The 24,691-nt window shown below is 46.6% G+C and overlaps 2 protein-coding genes across 2 annotated transcripts in view; one reads left to right on the top strand and one right to left on the bottom strand.

Moving 5' to 3' along the window:
• LOC149333447 (signal-induced proliferation-associated 1-like protein 2) overlaps positions 1–24,691 on the bottom strand; it is a 101,171-nt gene that overhangs the window by 20,432 nt on the left and 56,048 nt on the right. Inside the window, exons 14-22 of the mRNA XM_089558684.1 lie at positions 23,885–24,030; positions 21,261–21,375; positions 16,466–16,603; positions 14,446–14,561; positions 13,760–13,921; positions 11,379–11,442; positions 9,900–10,077; positions 6,997–7,241; positions 2,565–2,718 (exon numbers count right to left, since the gene is read on the bottom strand). Of these exons, the coding sequence (XP_089414810.1) occupies positions 2,565–2,718; positions 6,997–7,241; positions 9,900–10,077; positions 11,379–11,442; positions 13,760–13,921; positions 14,446–14,561; positions 16,466–16,603; positions 21,261–21,375; positions 23,885–24,030 (1,318 nt within the window). The remainder of the gene's footprint in view (positions 1–2,564; positions 2,719–6,996; positions 7,242–9,899; positions 10,078–11,378; positions 11,443–13,759; positions 13,922–14,445; positions 14,562–16,465; positions 16,604–21,260; positions 21,376–23,884; positions 24,031–24,691) is intronic.
• LOC149333448 (cytochrome P450 2U1-like) overlaps positions 1–24,691 on the top strand; it is a 447,818-nt gene that overhangs the window by 2,121 nt on the left and 421,006 nt on the right. The gene's annotated exons all lie outside the window — the stretch shown is intronic.

The raw sequence follows: 24,691 nt of genomic DNA on the forward strand, positions 1-24,691 counted from the left end.
ACCGCTTTCTCGTCATCAACCATCGCAAAATCATCGAAGCAGACTTCCTGGGACACACTGTCAGGAACATCGACAAGTTCCTCCCAGAAAGCAGCAATGTTGTCACCGTCTTCAGCTTCACTCATGGCTTCAGCACCCGCCTGACGCAATCCAGCACACCGAAAACAGTTCCCAATTGTGTTGCGCGTTACGGAGCACTGTGCTCAGTTCATTTCACTGCCGCGGAACATCTCGTTTTTAAGTGCCAAAGTTCTGCTTGGCAGCATTTGCCAGAACAAAGCGGTCTTGTCCGTGTTAACGTTATTACATTGTTCATACCCCTGTCTCACCTCATGTCACACATCCTCTATCATCCACTTGCTGGTATTGTCCAAGCCAACTGCCTGCATCTCTCCAGCAACTAACTACCTTTCCAGTGAAGGCATAGTGGTCCTTAGGGGGACGTGGGGATCGGAGGTGAATTTTTTATTTCTGGGTTTAGAGCAATAAAATCTGAGATGCTTATTGGGAAGACCGCTGAATGCTTAATCACTAAATTTCAAGAAAATATCTTACGTAGTTTTGATGCAAGAAATTTTTATATTCTACGCTGCTTAACGAGCTTAATGAATTCATGAGCTTCCAACGCCATCGCCTTACACGAGCATTTGGCGGGAGTGCGGCGACGTCCAAATTATTCGGTTTTCCAAAATTAATGGGGTTCGAATTAACGAGGTTTTATTCCATGAAAACTGGGGCAGAGAAAATATCAAATTTTCGGCTGCAAATGCGAATTACCAATACAGTTGAATCCTGCCACAACGAAATCGGCGGGGCGTACGAAAAATTTCGCTGTCGCGGAATTTCGTTGTCGAGAAATTACAGACGAGTCGGCTGATCCCGGGCTGGCGTTGCATATGTCTCCCCGCCCAACGCCGCCTGTCCTCCTCCTCCTCTCTTCTCGCCCAACGCCGCCTCTCCTCCTCTTCTCCGTTCCTTCTTTCACCACCTCCTCTACTTGCCTCCTCCCCCACATCGTTTCGAGAGCCGTTGGGCCTCATCGCATCTGCACCGCTGCGTGCTACCACGGCGCTCTCGCGGGCTTGCTGCCGCCGGCCTGGCGTTGCATAAGTCAATGCTCACGCGCGCTCCAACGAAACGTCTTGATACTGCTACTCGGGGTTCAACAGACCCCTGCGATGACAAAACGCCGGCTGTAAGCCGCCCTAGGCTAATATCGCAGTTGGCTGCGTCACCTTCGTGTGTTGAGCTGAAGTGCCCGACGCAAGTGCCTTACCGATGTTTTCTTTGCTCTTCAGTATCGTTGATAACGAACTCGGCGCGATGCCAAAATCTGCGGCAATAATCGACTTCTTCTTCCCGCTTTCTGCTTCGGCAATAATACGCGCTTTTTCTTCTAGTGAAAGAAATTTTCGCTTCTTCGCTGGCGGCGACATCCTAGGAATTCAGCAGAGCAGAGACGCGACGAGACCACGCTAAACGGTACACACACAAAGGAAGAAATGGTGAAGCGGAGTGGGCTTCTTCCTGCACTCTCGCATTTTCCTTTTTTTTTTTTCTCCGACAGGACACGAAGCTCCGCCCACCGATGGCTCCGCCCACCGGTCCACACAGACTGCCTGAAACGCGCTCGGTGCCTAGCAGACGACGCGGCCACGGAGGACGCGGCCGAAGACGCTAGCAGATGGCGTGCGCTGGCGCATTTTACACGCGCTTTCGAGGAGCCCCTCTTCGCTTGGAGGCCGCGAACGCTTACCAGCCAACACCGCTAGCAAGTTATCATGACGCGCTTTCGTGCTTGACAGGAAACCGCGAGCACCATGACAGCGAGCTACATCAATCGAAGAAGCCCAGCACAGAGCCAATGAGCGGGGCGTGACGTCACTTCAAAAATCACGTGGGCATCTGGATAAAAAAAAAAAGCACACGAGGGTGTGCGCGAGGAGGATGTGCAATTGAGTGCGCGTACCCCCCCCCCCCCCCCCCCCCCCAACAGTCTGCGATGCAAAAAAATTAACGGCGGGAACGGGAAAGTCGCTCTTCAGCACTCAACTTCTGAAGAAAGACAAGACGGAGGGTCCACTCACCCGCAAAAATTCGCAAAAAAAATTCGTAGAAGCGAACACGTGCTCGCAAAGTACTTCGTTTTTGAGGAAATTTTAATACATTAAGTCCTATGGGGGTTTCACGGGGAATGCAAATTACTTCGTTGTGGCGAAAATTTCGTTGAAGCGGCGTTCGTTGTACCGGGATTCAACTGTATTCATCACTAATCAAAAAAAAAAAACTTTTGAAAACGGAAAAAGGTAGCTTAAATTGCCGCACCGGCTGAAACGGCTGAAAGTCATTTAGTGATCTACAAACATGCAGCGCCATGTCACACCAGTGTGCAATAACCATTGGTGGGCTTGTTTCACGCAAGGCCTAGCCTTACCACATGTGTGGGCTTTCGTTATGTGCTGCCAACCAATTCCTAGAGCAGAACGGGAATGCAGACAGAACAACTTTGGTGATTTGACATCGGAGGTCTTGCGCAGTTTCTGTGAGGGCTCCGACGGACTCACCAGCGCTGCTTCCGGCACCCAGTGGCCACTCGCTGGAGCTGTCCGACTGGTAGTCCGAGTGTGGGGCCACGGACTGGACGGCTGGGCAGCACCGGTCCAGGCCGAGGGATGACGAACCCAGGCTGCTCAAGTCACCCTGGCTCCGGTGGTGGTGCTGAGAAGCAAACAAGGCAAATCTCCGAAACATGCAGCTGAGAATACACAACATGCTCAGCCAACCTCCACGCTGCAGCTAGGACCTCACTTCAAAAACATGCCACATTCAGCTGACAGCTTCCCATTGGTCAACCATTGATGACCGCCAGCTGGCTTGTCGGTCTTCAATGCCGCCTTTTTAAGGCGAAAGCCTTTAATGCCTCATACTGTCGTTAGCAGACGCGTCGGCAGATTCCTCCGCCTTTCGGCGTCACTGCTTAAAAGGCTCAAGGTTCCAGCATGAATAAAGGCGCAGCTAGTGAATGCATGGCCTTCATAAATAAAATAAAAGGAGTAAAGTCAAGGAAAGGAAAATAAAAATAAGAAAATAAACAAAAAAAAAAACAAAATAAAAATAAGATGTGGAAATAAAAATAAAACGAATAAAATTAGGCAAAGGAGCAAAAAAATAAAAAAAAACAAAATATGAAAAATAAAAAAGTAAATAAAAAACAGTGGCCAGGAAATGCTTTCGCCTTGCAGCACTTTAGAGAGCCAAAGTGCCCCCTGAATTTTTTTCTTTCAGTCATGCGGTTCTTTCCGGCAACAAATGTGTGATGCAGCTGTTCCCGATTCTATTAATTGACGCTTCAGTTCAAAACGAAGGAGAGTTTGTAAGCGAAATAGAATTAAAAAAAGAAGACCACAGCCCCTCCACACCAATTTCCTGGTCACGAAACTTCAGCGCAATGTTGTGGGAGAGCTTAGTACATTACCAGGGGCGACCGCGAAGCGCTGATACCGATCGTGAAGAAACTCGCAAGGAAGGCAGCTGCAATCAGGAGTCATGTGACATCTGGACATTGTGATGGTGGACTGACATGTGATGCATGTTAGTGGTGTCAACAGATGAAGCTCACAACCCCTGCTTGGAATGGAGGGCCACTGCCATTACATACAGCAAAACCTCGTTGATACCATCCCCTTAATTCAGAAATTCGGTTAATTACGACTGCCACTGGATTCCCACCAAATGCCCATGCAAGTCTGCGACATCAGAAGCTTGTTAATTGAGCTGCCCCGGGACTGACATCAGTTAATTCGGACGAGTTCCCTACGTGGCAACATGTCTAGGTATGATCTGCTTAACAAGTGGTCATCAAAATATTTGTCCTCACGCCTGAACTGCATATTGCACTGTTTCTTGTGCCCCTCTGATGTGCGCGCAATGGCGGGCATGTTGACAACTGGCAGGCACCCCGATCGATAAGCTGTGAGCAAGTTTGGCTCCGTAGTTTCGTTTTCAGAGCTTCCCCGCAAGCAACACCTACGGCGGCTATCCGCTGCACACATCAACCAGCCAGCCAAGCCCGCTGTTTACAATGGCAACTGCTGTGTTGCTGATATTTTTTCGTTGTTTTTGAAGGGCATCTTTCCACTCCAGCTCTGATGTGAGCACCCCTTGCTTGCATTTGTGTGGTGTTTCAGTTCAGTTTGTGCGTGAACACTCGTCGCGTGTGACGCCACATGTTAAGAAGCTCCAGTGCTACTGCATTGCAGACTGAAAGACTGAAAGAAGCCGTGGATACTCTTACCATTATGAAGCAGTTCTGGTTCTGACACTCCCAATAGTACGCACAAATTTAAGCGTTTCACAAAACAGGAAAAAATCGCTGTAGACATGCAGTTCTCGTAGCTGGGGACAGGGCTATTTGAAAATTCGACATCCCGATAATTCGGACGTTCTTTTCCGACTCCCTTGAAGTCCGAATCAGTTAGGTTTCCCTGTGTTCGAAAGCCTTCCAGCATGCTTGTGAAAAGAGAGCCTGACTGCTGATGTGAAAACGACCAAAAAAAGTATCACTGACTGCCATCACCTGATCACAACACAGCGTAAAACTGAGATAATTCTGGACTCGGACCTCTCCAATGCAGCTCATACAAATGACTGCGAACAGCAAAGTAGAAGCTGCATGCTGCATGCTTCATAACTTGCTCACTCATTTCATCATTAGGATTATGCGCTTGAAATACAAACTGAATGAACTTGAGCTTCGCTCTCTTGTTCCCAAGGCACACAGGCGAGGACTGGACAGTATGGAAAACATTTTCAAGAAATGATAAATAGGCAAACACTGCTGGCATTCTTTTTTGTTTCATAATAATATATGTTCTTTGCAATTTATTCATATTCGCATTGCAGCTTAAAACTTGAAATCTGTACACCTCCAAGAGCGCTCCTTAAACCTGAACCACATGGTGCAGCGCTGGCACTGGACAGCCAGCAAAGCGCTGCCTCAAAATGCTGATTGGCAGGTCAGTGGTCTTTTTCATTTCAGATGGTGTCTCACGTTCTGATGGTGACACGCACTTCCATCTGCGTTGATCGAGCGTTCTTTCAGCATGTGCCACAGCTGCACGATTGTCATGCGCTTTTTGCAGTTTGTGTTGTAGAGCTTCTTCCCGTGTGACGATGTCGCTTTTGAAGAGCGCCCAACACAACCACGTTGTGCCGTGAAAGAGGAGGCCGTGGAGGGCAGTACTGTTTCAGAGCTGCTTTGGCATTTGTAATAGTGTGCATGCAGTACAACATTGAGGGAACTGAAAAAAATTGGTCACTGCCTGCAATTTACACATGACATGTAGAAAACTGTCAATATAGCTCTTCATGAAATTAATCAAACACAGAAGATAGCATTTATAGTCACCAATCAATTTTTCGGACTCTCAAGGCACCTCAAAAATATCAGGAAAAACTGGGCGATCTGAGAAATCAAATTACACACAAAAGGCCACACTAATTAACAGCCAACATGGTGGAGGATGGCATCAGCAGTTGTGTGCACATTCTGAAGCTTCACATGACTCAAAGTCTTGCCTCACATCATGTGCGTAGACAACAACAGTGACCACTTTCATATCCTCGGCATTACACGGCTGCACTGCTATCAGCACATCGCGGATGATAGCACTGGTCGGGGCAAAAGTCCAGATGAGGAAATGAATCTGCTGCTGCGGGAATCGGGCACTGCCTGCCGTGCAGAGAGCCCAAAAAGAAAAGGTGAAGGTGGCAATCAAGATCAGAACCAGTAAATGGCCGAAGCATGCGCTCCGTCGGCACTGGCCTTCGCAATTAGGCCTAGCGACCAGACCAAAAAACCAAACTCGGAACCGGTTAACAATGCATTGTATACAATGTTTTTTACGCTGTTTATGTTTTCTGATGTTCTTTGTTTTATTCTGGAGGAACTTTAGCTTATTTTGTACTATCTATTTTGACTGTGTTATGTTAATTGTTCTTTATATTACCATATTTTCGCGATTCTAAGCACCCCCCCTATTTTCGGAAAAAAATTTTTGAAAAAAAACTTTGCATGCGAATCTAAGCACCCCCTTTTTTGCGTGGAAGAGAGGTTGCCGAGGCCACCAAGTGCACTTGCTCTCTTTTTCGTCGAACCTGTGCAGTTGGAGTCCCGAGGAGGCGCGGCCTGCGCATTGTTGTTGTTGTGACTGAGAGAAGGATGAAAAGGAAATTGCACGGGCCTGCCTACTGGCTCGAGCCAAGCCACCACCGCTGCCAAGTGCGGATAGAGGAGAGTTCAAAGATCAGAGGAAAGATAAAGAGAAAAGATAAGACGTGCGTCGCAGCAACAAATGCGTCCACCGGAGCAGATAAGCGGGCGAGGCCGCGCTCGCCGAAGTGAGGACAGCGGCGTCCACCCCGCTTTTTGTGTTGCTGCGTTCCGACACTACAAGACAGATGGCGGCACAGAACTGTCTGCAGCTATTTTTCTTTTGAATGTTTCCTAAATAAAATGTTTTTTCTCACGCCCGTTACATCGAGATTTCGCCGCAAAAAGATGGGACGGGGGGGGGGTCAGTTTAGATTTTTCGAATCTAAGCACCCTTTCTCACTTTGGGCATCGCGATCGTGAAAAAAAGGGGGTGCTTAGAATCGAGTAATTACGGTAATTAACCCACTCCCCTCTGTAATGCCTTTGGTCCTGAGGGTACAATAAAAAAGATACATAAACACTGTACGCATTATATGGCGGCGGTGCTGCGGCGAGCGCCAATGAGGTCTGAAAATTCAGGCGCTCTTATACATAAGCTCTATGGGGCATGGCACGGTGTCGGGAGAAAGTCCGAATAATCAAGCATGTCCAAAAAAAATGTGGTTCCAAATTTCAGGTCAGCAACTTTGCATGCAAAATAGACTGCTTTTCTTTTTTGCTTTTAATCCTCTGCCAAACCTTATCTGCCTCTACAAAGCTCTGCCCAGGCTGCTTTGGCCTACCTGGGTGTCTCTGCCAGCCGCAGAGGACGGGTCAAGGGGGCTGTGCTGCCGCGACTGCCGCGAAGATGATGACGAGGGATGCCCCACACCACTGGCTCCTCCGCGAAGTTGACGCTGCTCGTGCGACGACAACTGTGCCAGGCTGAGTTCACTCCGCGACACCACCAGGGGGCCCGGAAGTGGCTCCAGGAGCATCAACGATGCCAGGGACGGACTGCTGCCGCCACTCCCGCTCCGCGGTGTCACTGCAAGAGGAAGAAGCGTTGCTGCAACTTCCGAAAACGAAGCAGATTCCAGGATAACCGTCAGAGCTGAAAAAGCTGGTCTAGTTGGTGGTTCACCCTTTAAAAGAATACTCACTGCTTCCCGTGGAAACAAATAAAAAGGATAGGATTTACACTGAACGCCAATGCCCTTTCATTTTCCAATGCTCTTCCACTATCCCCCGACGTTGTGCACCTGTTTTAACCCAAAGTGGTCCTTCTGATAACCAAGAGTACTAATAAGCATAAGCACAACGTGTTGTTCAGTAGGCAGCCTAGCACTGTGTAGTGTGATGAGATAAAAAAATGACGGACGATTTGGCATGGTTAGGCCAAACGTAAATTACGTGTGCTAGCACTTTGGTTCACACATTGCTTTCATTTCAAGGCTCAGTTCAAGAGTTGCCAAGAGGGCAATGCGATACTGATGTGTTCTGGATCTATTGTGCACGGATCGAAGTTGACAATGACGATGACATCCAAGACACAGTGCATGAGACCGGCAGTTAAGCACGCTGGATGTTCGCCTCCGACAATGACTTGCTTGCACTGCTGTGGGTTCAAAGCCCACTCACAGCTATAGAGTGTTTTACCATAAAATGCTTTGCATAGTTGTCCATAAAGCCTGCTGTCAGGTTGCCCACAACCCAATGGACTGGCTTCACACGAAATCTGTGATTAGGAGTTGCAGTGCTCGCACACTAGAAAAAAAAAAAAAGATCTAAGCTACTCCTGATATCCCTATGCCACCTGCCACTCCACCTCTTCACAGCAGTACAACTTCACATTTCAATTCTATTTACTGAGCTAACTTTTTACTTTGGAGAGTATTGCAACAGGAACCTCCTTTTTTGTATGACTTTTACGGCCTTCAGGATGCACCAATGTCAAAGGTGCAGTGAAGAGGAATCTGAACTCGTCTTTTTGCCGCGGGAACTCAATCTACACGTTCCGAGCATTCTTAGAAACCTCGATTTATTGCCCTGTGTGGCCGATTTCCCTAATTAAATCGAATTAACGCCCGGTTCCCGCGTTTTTTTTTTAATTCTCCCTCGTACGGTGGGCGGAGTCGACCAACGCGTGGAGCGCCTTTCACCCAGTCCCGTGGCGGCTTGCCGCTCTGCCATCGGCGGAGTAATACGTAGTAGTCCGTAGAAGCAAAAGTCCGCGCGTATATTTATTTCTGCGAGCTTATTTTGCGGTTATATTATCTGCAAATGAAACTATTTATTCGCGGAAACCTAAAAAACAAAATGAAGCAAAAGCAAAACCTCCACGGAGCTGGCTGAAAGGCACTCCCCGCGTTGGTCGACTCCGCCCATCGTACGAGGAATAATTCGAAAAAAAGGCGGGAGCCGGGCGTTAATTCGATTTAATTAGGGAAATCGGCCACACAGGGCAATAAGTCGCAGTTTCTAAGAATGCTAGGAACGTGTAGACCGAGTTCCCGCGACAAAAAGACGAGTTCAGATTCCTCTTCAGTGCACCTTTAAGTTGAGTTTCAATGTCTGCCCCCATTTCATCAAATCTCTCTCTTTGAATTTTACAGCGTGCCACCTTTGAGTACTTTGTGGTTACAGGGACCAGTAACACCTTTAGACAATGAAGAGAAAGCTCTCAAGGGCAAGAAAGGCATAACGTGCAGACTCCTTTGGCAGAGCATTAGAAACTTTCGTATTGGTACAGTTGCCAAAACATTCAAGGTCGCTGGTCAGCACCTGCAAGCTGACTAAAGGTTACAAGACAATACCACACCTGGAGAGTGCGCCTGCCTTGCAGTGCTTTCCACAGTGCAAGCTGATCTATTTTTTTCCAGTCTAATTTTTCATTCTAGGCTTTCAACAGCTTTTCTGTTCTATATATAGGCTATGTATTGGCAGTTCTAGCGTGCAACTAACTCATTGTGCTCACCTGATTCATTTCTTATGCTCCTATGCTTACAGTAGTGCATGCTAACAGTAATAAGGCAAAGACTTTGGCCTGTGGTGGCTACATATTCTTTGCTATATGCCAAGCGGCCGGAACGATTCCTGTGGACACACCCAAGACAATAGGTATACAGAACTAGTGCAGGGAATTAGGTGGCAAAACATTCTTTGGAGAAGCACTGAAGCTACACTAGGTTAACCTGTTTTAACAAGTTCAATAACTGCCTTGTGTCCCCTTAAAGGACTAAAAAAGGCCACCACCGTCTGGAAGACGTTGAAGTAACAAGCGTTAGCTGTTTGGTTTACTAGAATTGATATGAATGAGATTAAAGGGAGGTACACCAATGGGAATACGAATTAGTACGTTTATTTCCCCATATGATAAACACACCCACAAACATTTCACTTGTACTTATTGCAACCAACTATCACACCAATCATTGCTTGACATCTTCACTGGCACCTTCATCAAATTCTTCACTTGATTGGTTAGACATTGGCACAGAGCAGGTGTTTGTTTCTACAATGCTATTGTAGATGGCGCTACAAGTCTCAACGCAAGATGTGCTGTTTTCTAGTTGCTGCCACAGATGGCGCTGCGATCTCAGGGTGGTAGCAGACCCCACGAAATCTCGAAACGTGATGGGCAAGAGCTAACGTTCTTAAAACACATTTTCAGCGTCTCATCTGTGGGTTAATCGATCCAACTTGCCTGATTGGCCGGGGGTGGTGGAGGGGGAGGAGGAGGACGGTGGCGCCACCACCAGGGGTGGCAGTGAGTTGCAGGCCGCACGTCGGGCCAGCCGTTCGTTCGGTGAGCTGCCACCCCTCCCTGGTGGACTCCGAGCCATCCGCGCTGGCACTGGCGGAGGTACCGGCGATGGCCGGTCCTGGGAACAGGCGCACCGGGGGGTCAGAAGAATAGTCAGGAAAGTGGCCCGCATTTCACAATTATTGGGCATAGAAAAAAGAAATCTTTCTGTGAATCTGCATTTAGAAACCTCTAAAAAAGCAATTTCCATCCAATATCACCTGTAAGGTGATCTGCAGTATGAAATAAATAAAATAAATAAATAAAATATTTGGCGTCTCATGTGAGAGTGACAATAAACGGGACATTGTTTACGTTCAGTAAACAATATCTCCCAAATATCTCCCCTTTTTCCTTCTGCTCAAGAGATGATAAATGAGTGATCAGTCCTGCTCATGATCACCAACGCCCAACTGGACTGCCATTGCATGTATTAAAATAACAACTGATTGAATTGTTGCCCCAATCCATCCAGCAACAACAGCATATCAACAGAACAACCCAGAGTGTGCAAATGACAACTATACCTAGACTTACTAAGTTGCCTTACAAGCAACGGGATCAAAAGAAAAAAAACGCAGGGTTTTTCCTTTGCCTTTTGTAGGGCATAAGCAGACAGTGTTAGCTGGGCAAAAAATGCAAGCATTTATTGCTGATGCTCGACTTTTATGGCTGTTTGTTTAAACTTCATGCTTCTTGAATGCACTGTTCTTGGGATAAATTGTGTTAAATTTACGTTTAAACCTCCACAATTGCCAGCAATGAATTATTTCTATACGCATATCGCAGCCCCGCAGACACTACTGCAAGAGCGAGGATAAAAAGAATATGAACATACAACAAATTTAAATCCAATCCAAAAATTCTTGCAACCCCAGAAAACAAGAGAACAGATTGCAGAAGCAGGAATACCCATGCTATGAGCATTAACAAATTTCAATGGCGTCCAAAATTTGTACAACTGCTCAAGCAGAAGTGAGCGAATGCTTCTGTGCAGAGTTCTGATCTTTAGTAACTTGTGGGGACAAAAAGTATTTGAATGTGCGGGTCTGTGCATAAATGAGAGAAATATTTAGACTGCAGTGGTACCTTAGGTATGATGATTCAAGAGAAATGGCAAAGGTGCTAACTGACACCAATGTGCAAAAATGTTGACATGAACTTCAGGCATTTGGCAGGACGACACAGAGAAAATGCGTTTGGATTCAGCACATCAAGGTTAGATGAGGACAAGAAAAATGCACAGCTTTCTTGTGAGCCCTGCAGGAGGGATGGATGCATGATTATGCAAACTGATGGTTGATTCAGGAGTTAAAAAGAAGACAGAAAAAAGAGGCAGAAGAAACTTGAAAAAAAAAAAAAAATTTCAGCCACACTCACATCCACGGGAGGAGCCTCACAGGGCCTCTGCGGCTGGCTCGCACACCTGAACTGCATGTCACTCCTGAGGGAAGACAGGAACAAAGTACGAAAGCACACTGAATCACAGAGACATAGATCAAAAATGGTTTGGTTTAATGGTTTATGGGGGGTTTAATAGCGACTGAGGCTTTGAGGGACGCCGTATAGTGAAGGGTTCCGGAAATTTCGACCACCTTGGGTTCTTTAATGTGCACTGACATCGAAAATGGTTTCAAAAGGAGTCCACATATGCCTTCCCAATATTTTCTTACTAAACAGAACAACAGTTGTCCAGTTAGTCAGTTTTAGAGCACAGCTCTTAGGCGCCCGTTCCCCAGTTTCAGCAGCGTGCCTCGTCGGGTAACTGACCACACAACGCAGCAAAGGAAGAAAAAGACAGCGCAAGGAGAAAAGAAGAATACAGCAGACACTGAGCCAGTGGCGGTAGAACTCTGTGCGAGCTTTATAGTTGCCAACTAACCTGTAAAGGCGCCATCTGTTGTAGCGTGCCTGTACCTCTACACTTCTTTCTCATCACACCAGATGGCACTGGTGACGTCGAGGAACAAAGCAAACAGACAAGGTAGCAAACCTCTCTGCAACCTCTTTTGCACAGGAAGAAAGTGCTGGGCTGCCCGAGCAGGCTCAGCAGCAGCAGCAGCGCCAAGCCTCCTGGGGCTTGAATATACCGCAACAGCTGTGCTCAAATATTCCATTACAGAGTACGGTAATCATCCATAAATTTTATAATCTGTGCAACAGCTGAATGTGCAACTGTTACGGCCATGTGCGATGTTGAGAACAGCACCCACGCCTACATCCAACTATGCACACGATGCTCTGGAAAGACAGCTCACTGGAGGTGTCGCATAAAGCGACAAAACTCACTATAAAGAAAATGCTTCACATTTACCAGACAAAATTAATTACGAAGTACAAAAGAATGTAAAAACACAATTTGTCGGAGCATGCAACTTCCCGACATCTGATCATTCTTGGTGCTCAGTGGTTTGCTGAAGGTGTGAAAGTGCCACAGTGCCCACAGACTAAACAAGGCGCTGTTGCCAGAGCATGTAGCCGGCAGTCACCTCACAGCAAGAAATCACAATGGAGCACTGCACTGTCTTTGATAGTCGTGTACATGAACCTGCAAAGCTTTCTGATAACTGCCGCTACATAACGGAACTGAATTTCAAGTAGCAAAATACAGACAAAACCCAGTACCCACCTCACTCAGTCTGCCATATTGAGGTTCACTGTACACATCGACCTTCCATGCACAGCTCAACTGTACTGAATGCTAGGTCATCAATGGTGGACTCATCAGAAACTGTGCTTCTTTCATCAAGCAGTCAATGAATCATAATTTGAATTTGAAGCGGGCCAAAACTCTGTTCAAATTATGCATGGCTCACAAAAAGGGGAGCCTTTCGATACACTCTATGTTGATGGGTGCAAGTGTCAGTTCAAATAAACCGGAGATTAGTATTAAGCATCTCTGAATTGACATGAGTCTACTGTATGCATCAATACATTAAAAACCAGTTTACTTCGATCACGCTAAGCTCTAAATAAATTAAAGTGGTATTGTTTTAACATAGTTAAACCGAGTAGAGGTGCAAAAGCATGTGTTTAGCCTGGTTGGCTCATGGTTTTGCTTTGCTGGATCGTTGTCATGTATGGTGACGATATTAGTCTGATAATAGCACTAGTTGATGGAGACGACGATGTGCAATGCACAGCGCGAGTGTGTTGCAGTTTAACACGAGGCGTGATCGGCTGCCGCGATAGCATAGTGCACTTATGTACAGGCCAGTGAAGCTGATCTGTTCGAGCTGCCACAGATTCAAAATCCAGTCGCAGGAATATTTATTTCTTTATTTATTTATTTTGGTTCTAGGTTTTATGGGGGTTTAACGTCCCAAAGCAACTCAGGCTAAGTGGGACGCTGTAGGGAAGGGCTCCAGAAATGTCGACCACCTGGGGTTCTTTAACGTGCACTGACATCGCACAGTACACGGGCCTCCACAATTTTGCCTTCACAAAAATTTGGCTGCCGTGGCCGGGATGGAACCCGCGTCTTTCGGGTAAGCAGTTGAGCACCATTACCACTGAGCCACCATGATGGCTATTTATTAATTCATTTACATAACTATGTTATAGAGTAGCTATGATGCTGCAGTTGCTATGTCACTGTCGCCATGTTCTTGGCACAAACCCGCATACGTAGCGAGATCTTGCTCGGGGTTTGCCCATCGGAATAGCGCTTTTGCACTAGTAAACAAGTACAAACATGCTGAACCAACAGGGTCACTTCTAAAGCATAAAAAAGAGCGGCGGCCACGTCTCTCTCCCCTTACCTGGCCCGTGCCTTGGCATATGAGGGAACCTGCTGCCCGACAGCTGGTGCCTGTCCCCTCTGCAGGACCACCCCCGTGGCCCCTCCCGAGGATCCTCCGAGGTCGTTGCCCCCACTGTCGTAGTCCGGACCAAAGTAGCTGCAGTTCTGCAGGGGACAGCCCCTGCACACCACGGAAGGGGAGAAGAGAAGTTAAACTGATCGGTCCAAGGCAAAAGGCTCAAGATTACAGTGCAAGAATATATTTAGGTGCTGAAACTGCGTCTGGCGGTGCGACCAGATCTTGTTCGCCACTCCTTGTGCGTTTTCTTGAATGTGGACAGATGGCGCCACGGAACGGAGGCTTGTCTAGATGCCGAACTGCAGCAGCCATAACGCAGGTATTGCAGGACAGTTCAGTGCCGCAGTGTGAACACATGCTTGTTTAAGAGCGGCAATTGGTTTTTCGATATGGACAGAAATTTCAAGGATGTTTGCGCATTTCCACTGCTAAGGAGAGAGAGAGAAAAAAAAAGAGCAGTGCGCTTGTCCATCAGTGCACTGTCCTGTCTGTTTTGTTCCGTGTCTTTCTTTCTGAGCCCACCATACACAGCTTGCAGGATGATCACCAACACGCCCTCCCAACAAATACTTCTAGGCAACTGTCCCGCTAAGAGGCAGTCGTTTGCCGATGCTGAGGAGACCCACCTTCGCGGACTGCCATCCTTGTGTGGAGGCACCACCGTGACGCTGACCATGACAGACGTCTTGAGCAGGTCCACCATCTGGTCGTAGCTCAACGTCGCCACGGCCACCTTGCAGATCTGCATTTTTAGGCATAGACGCCCGAAGATGAACAGAAAGTTGCAAAACTGGGGCAAAATCAAAGCTGCACACCATGTATGCAGAAAGGCATCAAGCAGACAATGGTGAATGTCATCAAACAAGTATCTTGTCGAATCAGCCCAGCTACACTCCATCTCAAAGGTTCCTTGCTACACTGCCAAAGCTATGATGAGAGCACAGCTGATGTCCTAAAACTGCAAAATGTAGTACCAGCATATAAAATGGGCATAGGGGCATATGCGATAGTGTACTGTAAAGTGTGCCTGCCCCAAACATCATTTCATATCGAGCCATAACAAATACGTGTTACGTACACAATTTCCCTAGTTTGGCGTGTCCAACCCTTGCATACGTTCAAACATAAATTCCAAAATGGCAGTCCCCTTCGAAGTGGGAACCCTCACTTCAGGACTGAATTTGTCGTTGCTACTACCGTTTTTCAGTGCTGTATTTACACGACTACAAGTCAACCTATATTTTTAAATAGTTTGGGGGTCACCTTACAATCGAAATCAAAGCATGGCAACATCAATTAAGGTGCACAAACGAGATATAGGAGATGCTACAGCATGGTTGCAATTTTATGTTTGCTCTACGGCTCTAACCAGTAGCCTCTGGCTATTCTACGAGCTGGTTCGGAAGAACTTTTCATTTTCTTTTGACTTTCAAATCCACACGGTGATCAAGGGAGTGTCGATAGTTGATGGAAAGGGCCACTGTTCCAAACGCGGTGGCACCGCTACTCAAAATAACAGCGCTTTCAGGGAGTGTCGGTAGCTGATGGAAGAGCCAACACCGCATATGTGTAGTTTCTCTTTGGCTCTGACACATCTGATGACTGTCCGCCATGTTTTACAAGTTTTTAATGTAGCGCTTCGTCAATCGTCATTCGTGCTTGGGGTCCGGTAAGCGTCCGGCGCTCGTTCATGGATACATTCAAGATGGCTGTCATTCTCTATGCCAAAGAAACGAACTGCACGCCAGGCCGCAAATTAGACGTTTTTGGATGGGTGATGCAAATGTGGCAGCTGCAGGAAGGCAAGATTTCCAGCAGTTCCAGACGATGCCATTGTGCGGTTGTTTGCGAAGTGCGGGATTTTATGGGAGAACAATGTGCTGTGGTTAGCGAAGTGCACGATTTTGGTGGATGACGACGTTACGACGATGTGGTGTGGGACCGCAGCAGCAATTACAACGGCCGCCCTAGTGAATACGATGGTGCAAGTGTGGATGAGTAGTTCAGTAACTAGCAAATTTTTTTTCCCCTGAGATGCAATATGGAAGGGGGAGAGGGTCAACTTACAATCATGTAAATATGGTACATTCACTGGCCCACTGGGCTTTCGCTTTGTCTCATCTCGCCTATAACAGAAACATACGGCCAATAAATTCATTTTATTTTTTAATTCAAGTGACGATTCTGCTGCTCCTAGTCCTAAGAGGAGTGTCAATTCATTGACAAAAATGGTTCCCATTCTAACCACCAGATGGTACCACCGAGCTTATCAATTTAATGACAACAATGGTTCCCGTTCTAACCACAAGATGGCGCCACTGGGCTTAGCTTATTCTTGTGTTGCCGCTTGCATTTGCTGAACTAAACATACAAAATGTGCCAAATGGCATAAAATCCCGCAGAATGCCTGCATTCAGCCCATATAAGCGTGCATACCCCTATGGTACACAGACAGCGTCGATTTATGCTCTTTTGGTAATTCTGCGATTCTCTATGTGTCAAATTCACATCATCTCCACCATTTTGCTGAGCCAGTTATATGTAGCATACACGGTGCGTAATACTTAAATTACCACTGCAAGGTACCCTTGCGATTATTGCACCATTCTATAGCAGCGATGCAAATTAACTGCCCGTGGCACTTGCCTCGAGCAGGCGGCATCCACGCCTGAGTCCAGCCTCCCAGGCGAGCCCATGTGGCTCCACCTCAGTGACCAGACCTTCAGACTGGACGTGGAAGCCCAGCTGACCCACCGCATTCCGGCACAACATCAGTTCCTGCGTCTGGGGGGGAGAGAGGCAAGAGATCCATGTTACCATCACATAGGCAAAGGAATGAAAGGACATGTTACTACTGTAAGCAACAACTTCTTTTGGTTCAGCTGCTAGTGAGCAGCATTCCACACAAAACTTTCACTCTGCAAATTTAATCAACCTGAACTTCCATGGTTAAAATGCCATCTGACTGACTATGATCAGAGCAGAAATCTGTTACTTTCACAACCTTGATGAAACCATTTCTTGCTTATAATGATTTCTTAGAAAAACAAACCAGACAACAAGAGATTAATAAACACAACAGGATAAAAAAAAAGCCCTTTAGTTTGACCCCTTAGTTGAGACATCCGGATAATTTGGACCGCCAGCACGGTCCCAACCAACGCTAATGTAAATCTATTGCATTGGACAGTCACTAATTTGGACCCAGCTGGGCTCACATTGGTTACCACGCATTGCTGCGTGTAAGTCTATGTTTTTTTTTCTTCTGTGAAAACGACCACTTCAAATTGGAGACGTCGACCCACACGTAGAGATGGTCTATTTGCAGCATCTAAGGTAGCTTTTGGCACAGCCATGGCTAGCACGCGCCTCAAGCCAGTCTCCATTCCTGGCAGGATGCCTGGAACTCCTCCAGTGAAGAAAGACAAAATGTTCATTTGCGTGCAAATTTGCAATTTTTTCCTCCAAGAAATCAGCATTTTGACCGTAATGTTAAATTCAGATCATCATGTGGGCTGAATTTATGCAGGAGCAGACAATTTAATGGCATGAAAATTTTGGACATCTGGCTGTCTCCGTATTGATATCTCAATATCCAGGACAGATGGAGATGTCATAATGTTTGCTAAGGGAAGCTGAAGGCACAGTGTGTGCAATGATAGAAGCAGATTTGTTGAACTGCACTTCAAAAATTTATAATCTCACAAAGTTTATCAATGCATTACATTCACACCTTGAATACTGATATTCCAAGTGCTGTAAAATTACTAATGAGGGTAAAATGAAAAAATGATTTTGATTACTGCACTCTTCACTCACCATAGTTATGTAGCCATGGATTAAAACTGATTTTTTATAGTGCAGTTTTGTTTGCACTGAGGTACTAATGAATGACTAATTAAAATTAATTAGCTTGGGAGCCGACTAATTTATGACGAAGGTAATTTCATTGTTGAAATCAGTGCATAAAACTGAGCAACGTGGTGCAGTTTCATTAGGATTGGACCAAAAATAAGGAAAATAGGTCTAAGAGCAGTGCACCAAAGCGATGCACCACTGTCATGCAACACTGGTGGGGCATGTACAGTCGGGGACAAAAGTCTCCGGACCACGTGATCCACAAACGAACTGGATAGCTCTATTAATAACAGGCGACTGAAGTTTACACTTGTGGAGGTAAAAGTTAAAATCCTGCTCTTTCACCTCCACATCTGTGGTCTCTAGCCGGCTAGCACGTGGTCCAGAGACTTTTGTCCCCGACTGTACAACCCAGGCTGCTCTCCCCGAGGAACACCTCGCGACCAATCAATCATTTAACTGCTACCTTACATGGTGTGCAGTTTACCCACAATCCAGTGGGCAGGTTGTGATGACACCACAAAGACACAAAGTAGATCATCTGTCTTGTAACTTCTCCGGAGATTGTTCACGGCCAACGACAGCGACGACACCGGCTTTTCTGCGACGTGAGCTCCTGCAAGCTGTTATGTTAGAGTTCAAACTAGGCTCTGTTTACCCGGCTTGCCTATGCAGGCGGTTGCTTTTCCCCGATTCCCTGATGAGCAATAGACAGTGTGAGAGGGAAATTCTAACCTCTGGAGTGCATGTTGCTCTGGGATCCAAAACTAAAGGGTCGTACATTGTTTGGTTTTGCAATTAGTCAATCAGCAGCATGCGAGCATGGAAGGAGTGCCATTTCATCACCTTTTCTCTCTGTTTGCCTCTGAATGCTGGCCTTGCGATTGCATCATTACAGTTCTGTGTTCTTTTTGCTTTGAGCTGCACACACACACTGAGTTGCCATTAACCGGAGGGGGGACGATGCGTCGACTTATGTCAAGCTTTTCCTCTTTGGACACTGAGGGATGCTAGTTAGGAGGTTTACTTGTACTCAATGTTAAATTATATGCAGCACTACACTGGACGACTGCATTATCGGACTGTGTTGGTAGTGCAAAAATGTCCAAAAAATCAAATGTCACTGAAAAAATCACCCGATTTATTACTGGAGAAAGGGGAAAGAAGTTTTGTGCGCTTTCTGACACTCCTCATGGCTAAATCTCACTCCACGTCATGTACATAGACAACAGGACCCAGAGGTGAACTGTTGCCTCACTTTAATTAAGATATAGCCGCTGACCGGTTTTTCCAGACTGGAAACTGGTCCAAATTGTCGAACAGTCCAATAATCCATGAAATTAAAAAAAAAAAAGCTTTGCTATCAAAACCAGACTACAAACACAGTGAAATCTGCCACTCTCCTGTTCTGCTTCCAAGCAATAATATTAGACTGCATCTGAGCCATAGTCACGCTTTTGTCATCTCCACACCATCGCCTGTTATGTCATGATACAGTAAAAGCTCGTTAATTCGAACTTCACGGGACCGGGAAAAACGTTCGAATTATCCGAATTATCCGATGTTCGAATTATCGAATGGCCCCGAAAAAAAACCGACAAGTGCCATTTGCATTACGGTGTATGTAGGGTGTTTACTCGCGTAACGAACCCACTCACATAATGAACCCCCCCCCCCCTTTTCCGTTTTTGCCTAAGAATAAAAAAAAGAAAAGCGTCAGTCGTTAACGCTTCCCTCCGTTGGCATCGTCACGGCCCACAACGCATTTCTTGGCGGGGCGCCAAGATGCTGCGCAGAGATAACATCACTTTTGACGTTATCTCCAGCTAGGGGGAAGGGAACTTTGGCAGATTGCCAGGGCTTGTGCTGGCGTCTTGTCAGCCGCGCGTGCTTCTGTTGGCGATGGACCGATGGGTGGAAGCATGGACGACACTCGTAAAGAAAAAAAAGTTTTTCGCTCGTAATTTGTAGCGCCCGTCCAAAGTCATAGCCTTCATGGGCGTTGGCTGGGACCGCGCTGACAGTGCTTATCCGTATTTTCGAATTAACAGGGCTCGAATTAACGAGCATTTAGTTGTGAGTTCCGGAGGTTGCGCGGAAAAGAGGGTAGGCAGCCACCAGCGCGGTCGCCAACCAACCCCCTTCCCTCTGGTGCCGCCGCCGGCCACCGCGCCAGTGATGGCGCCATTTAAGCTTTACCCACTCTTCCAAGGTTTTATCTAGTTCCATCTTCTGTCCCCGTTTAGGACGTACTCAGCCTCTAACTATGCGGAGGAGGTGCTTTTTTTTTTTTTTGGCCACATGCTGTGTGCCAAGCTGCCCAGACGCGGTGGCGCGTATGGCGCGTAGTTCGAATTATCCGTAACTGAACCGACTCGCTTTCGAATTAACGGGCTTTTTTATACACAGATCTCTATGAAGCTTGGCCGGACCAAGTAGTGTAGTTCGAATTATCCGAAAATTCGAATTATCGAGTTTTGAATTAACGAGCTTTCACTGTACCAGATGGTGATGGTTTATGGTTTATTATGGTTTAACGTCCCAAAGCGCCTCAGGCTATGAGAGACAACGTAGTGAAGGGCTCCGGGAATTTCGACCCCCTGGGGTTCCTTAACGTACACTGACATTGCGCAGTAGACGGGCCTCTAGCATTTCTCCTCCATCGAAATTCGGCTGCCGCGGCCGGTATCGAACCCGCGTCTTTCGGGTCAGCAGCTGAGCGCCATAACCACTGAGCCACGGCGGTGGCAACCAGAGAAAGAGACACGGCCGTGAACAGACACACGCAATAATCAGTCAGCAAGATCAGTCAGTTTCTATCGGCAACGACAACTCATGAAGACAGAGAGGTAACCGACAAATCCAAGTCCACCAGATCAATCTTTTGCACTCCACAGAGTCTAAAATATCATCCGAAAAATCCGTCAGCAGCTGTATTACAGTGTATGTAGTGTACCGGTAACAGAATTAGACCATTTGATGATTGACGGTAGCTTCTCTCAAAGCCCCATCCACTGCGGCTTCGATGTGAATAGACTAGGCCTAGGCCTAACGCCACTGCAGGAAGCATGCTGCTAGCATGAGTGCACTGTACTTGCACTTCTGGGTAGCAGATACGCTTATCTGTTTCCATGTTTCACATACAGCATTATTGACGCATCAAACTATTTCATGATCCCTTTCAAAGTTCAATATATCAGGGATTGACTGTACAGCAAATCATGCAAATTGATACTCTTGAAGCCATTTCAGCAGCCTGCAGTGATACGAGACCATCTTCAGGGGAAGCTTTGCTGCCAAGAGTATACTGAGCCTTACAAATGGTTGCAGTAAATATGAAAGCACTCTGCTGCAACATGAATGGCATTTCCAGCTTTTGTGACCACTGGACTGCCTGTACACCACCACCAAACTAAAGACAAACGTAAACAAAATGCCGGTCTTTTCCTTTTTTTTTTTTTGGATGAATACGCCCGGGAAGAGCCAGCATTAAATGGCTGCCTACACAAACACTCGCAAGTAGTGGTTTTCTGGTTCCGTGACAGGGAGAAGAGGACACGAGGTTGAGAGTAGACACACTCACCTCACAGCCGTCGCTGACACAGGCCAGCCTGGTCACAATCTCCTGGGCCTCATCCGCATCGGAGTCCCGAGTCCGCAGCACTACGCATTCTCCCTGGTGGTAGAACAGCTTCAGGCTGCATTGAGACGTCACAGGATGAAACAGGGCAGCCAGTTAGAACATGCTTGTACGTACGCTGTGAAGTAAAACTGCGCTCACTGAAAGCGACCAAGAGTGCCGACATGGACACCAGTACACAGCAGGATACGATGTCAAGTTTCAATTGCAGTCGTACTGCACATTCACGACATTCCTGACTAAGCATCCTACCATGGACTCACATAAGGCAGACTCCCATGGTGTGCACCTTACACAATACAGTCGACAACCGTTTTTTCGGACTCTTGAGGGACCGTGAAAACGGCCGAAAAATCATGCAGTCCGGAAAATCAAATTTCACCGAAAAAATCGCGAACTTATTACCAATATGCCGGAGGAAGCGGCCAGTTGTACTGAACATATTCTAAAGCTCCTCGTGACTATATTTCACCGCACAACGTGCACGGACAACGGGCGGCGCCCGCTTTCATGAGCTTGGCCTAGCTGTGGTGCCTTCGGCATGTCACCGATGAATGCACGGGTTGGGACAAAGTCTAAACGGGAAAGCAAACACACCGCTGCGGGAACTGCGCTGCACCCACAGGACGATGGGTCCAGAACGAGAAGATGGCGAAACAATAAAAACCGAGAAACGGCCAAAGCAACGGCGTTGACCTCCGCCTTTAGGCCTAGCGACTACAGTAAAAATCGGCATCGTATCCAGCGATATGCACTCTGCGGTGGCTTGCGTATAATGAGGCGTCTTGCCTGTCACCGAAACGCCAGTTGTTTAAGGTTTTACAATATAAGAGTCGGGTTGTGGTGCATTTTGCCGCTGGTACGCTGACCTTGCTATTAAATGCACCACCGTTTCCTCCCGTGCTTGCCATCTCTGTGAGGCCATACGCCTCCCACGCGTTTCGCTGCTACCTCTTTCTGTATTCGGGATGAAAGACTCGGCACAAATGAGTTCCGTGAACTCAGACTACGGTTCAAGTTCGTGCGGCGGAAGACATTCAAGAACAGTACGAATTCGAAAACACGCGAGTGCAGTGTACCGTCTCGTGCAGAATTTCAGCATCGCAAGAGGCTCCCTTTAAGCTTGAATTTCGTTTCGTTTGATCAAGTTTTCGATCTCCCCTGCAGTTTGAATTAATGAGGCTCCACTGTACACATTATATGGCGGATTGGGTACTGGCGGCGAGAGCGAACGAGGTCCGAAAAATCGAGTGGTCAGTTGAGGTGTGTCTGAAATTTCAAGCGCTCTTATACATCGGCTCTATGAGCCATGTTGCAGTGCCACGAAAAAGTCCGAATAATCAAGCATGTCTGAAAAATCAGGCATCAGAATTTTCGGTCATCGACTGTGTATGCACACATTACAACCAGCTTAAAGTTCTGACACCTGGTGGCCTTTTTATTATACCATGCTGAGGCAGAAATGGTAATTAAGAATAAACTGGTTGTGAGGACAGCAGATGCGCAGCAACTCTTTACCGAGAGCGAGACAGTTATAGCACTTTTGCTTTGCTCATAACCAAACACTTTGTCTTAGAATTATATCCAATCATGCATCCAATGGTGACTAGTTCATCAATGAAAAGTGATGCACAAAACACAGACATGCCTGAGAAGGAATCTTTAGTGCTCACGTATGAAGGGAGTTCAATAGGGGGCAAACTATGGACAGCAGCAAATATACCGACAACACTTGCCACAAAGGGATGCATAAATTAGGTCACACATTTTCTCTCCTGACAATCAGTCCCAAGGAAAAGACACATAAGTAGGGACACTTCAGCTACACAACGACACAGATGACCTATATGTATTCAGGTTCAAAATGAAACAAAATTTGTTTATTCTGGACAAACCAGAGAAGTGGTACCATGAACATGGTACGGTGAAACCGCACAACAGTAAACTCGCACACAGTAAAAGCATGGATATGGTAATGCGAAACTACAGCCCCATTTGGGCTTCTATAATGACTGCCCATTTAATTTTCGTTTATAGTAAACATCTCTCTAGTAAAGAAATAGTTTATTCAGTTAACATAGCATGGACAAGGCAATGTGCCGGTGCTCCATAAGTAAAATAAGGCACGCAATCTGAGAAAAAAACTCGCACCATGGTGCTATACATGCATACGCAGACACCGAAGGCACACATGGCATATTCGGCTGACCAGGGCTATACTTCCAATGTTCGCCTTGTTGGTGGTTCAGACGAATCAGCTCAGTCTTTCTACAGATGCTCACTCCGTTTTACTTTTGGGGTCCAGTGGAGTGACGACATTGTCGCGTGGGTGAAGTCTACAGGTCTCTTCGATTTGGCTGCACCAGTTCAAGGAGTGCAGCACTTTTGCTCCATTAGCACTTATAGTCACCTTCACAAGCATGTTAACACTATGCATAAGCCAACTACTCGTAACGATAACCACAGCTTCCTGGCATCCTCAGCGCCAGGTAAACATGGCTAACTGTGAAGCACAGGAAAGTGCCATAGTTACTCCAGGACAATAACTTTGTGTGAATGAGTCCCACCTTCCACTGTGCGAAGACCAACCCAGCACGGAGGCGGTTGCACAGCCAAAGACAGCCTCCCCGGTCACGTCGTCCAGCAGCACAAGGGAGCTGGCGGAGATCCCCAGGATGCAGTCGCACACACAGCCTTGGCCCTGGTCTTCCACCTGTCCACGACGAAGGCAGTCAAGTTACAACTGTGCTGCCATTCCATCATCGACGTGCAGCACACTTAAAGCACTCACAAAAGCACATCCCACTCATGCTGTGTGACCATCACGAGTGTTAGGCATCACAGGTTGGAAAGTTAAGGGGGGAGCCTGGCCTTGAAAAGAAAATTTTATTAATCTAGTCATAGTTATCAAATTTTCAGGGCACATGTATTTTTGTGCGCTGATTCTAGATATGTCATTGAATTTCATGTAAAACATTTGCTTGAGCACTTTTTATGCAAGTATTTTGCGAAAAGTTTTGAAGAAAATCTGCAGCGGGAAACTTGTTGAAATGTATGCCATTGGGTTCTCTTGACACCAAGGAATGCAATAAGGGTAAAATTATGATCCTGGCTATCATAGAACTTAAGTTATAGGGTACTGAAGCTGCCACTTCAGAAACAAGAATGTACACTCTTCTCATTTCTGAAGCAACAACTTCAAAACCCTATAACTTAAGTTCTATGATAGGCAGGCAAGCAGTTTTACCCTTATTGCATTTCTTGGTGTCAAGAGAGCCCAATGGCATGCATTTTAGCAAGTTTCCCGCAAAAAATTTTTTCCAAAGCTCTTCACAAAATACATGCATGAAAATTACATAAGTGCTCAAGGAATC

Source organism: Amblyomma mixtum, chromosome 8, assembly GCF_055824585.1.
Source record: "Amblyomma mixtum isolate Tamu chromosome 8, ASM5582458v1, whole genome shotgun sequence".
Classification (NCBI taxonomy): Eukaryota; Metazoa; Arthropoda; class Arachnida; order Ixodida; family Ixodidae; genus Amblyomma; species Amblyomma mixtum.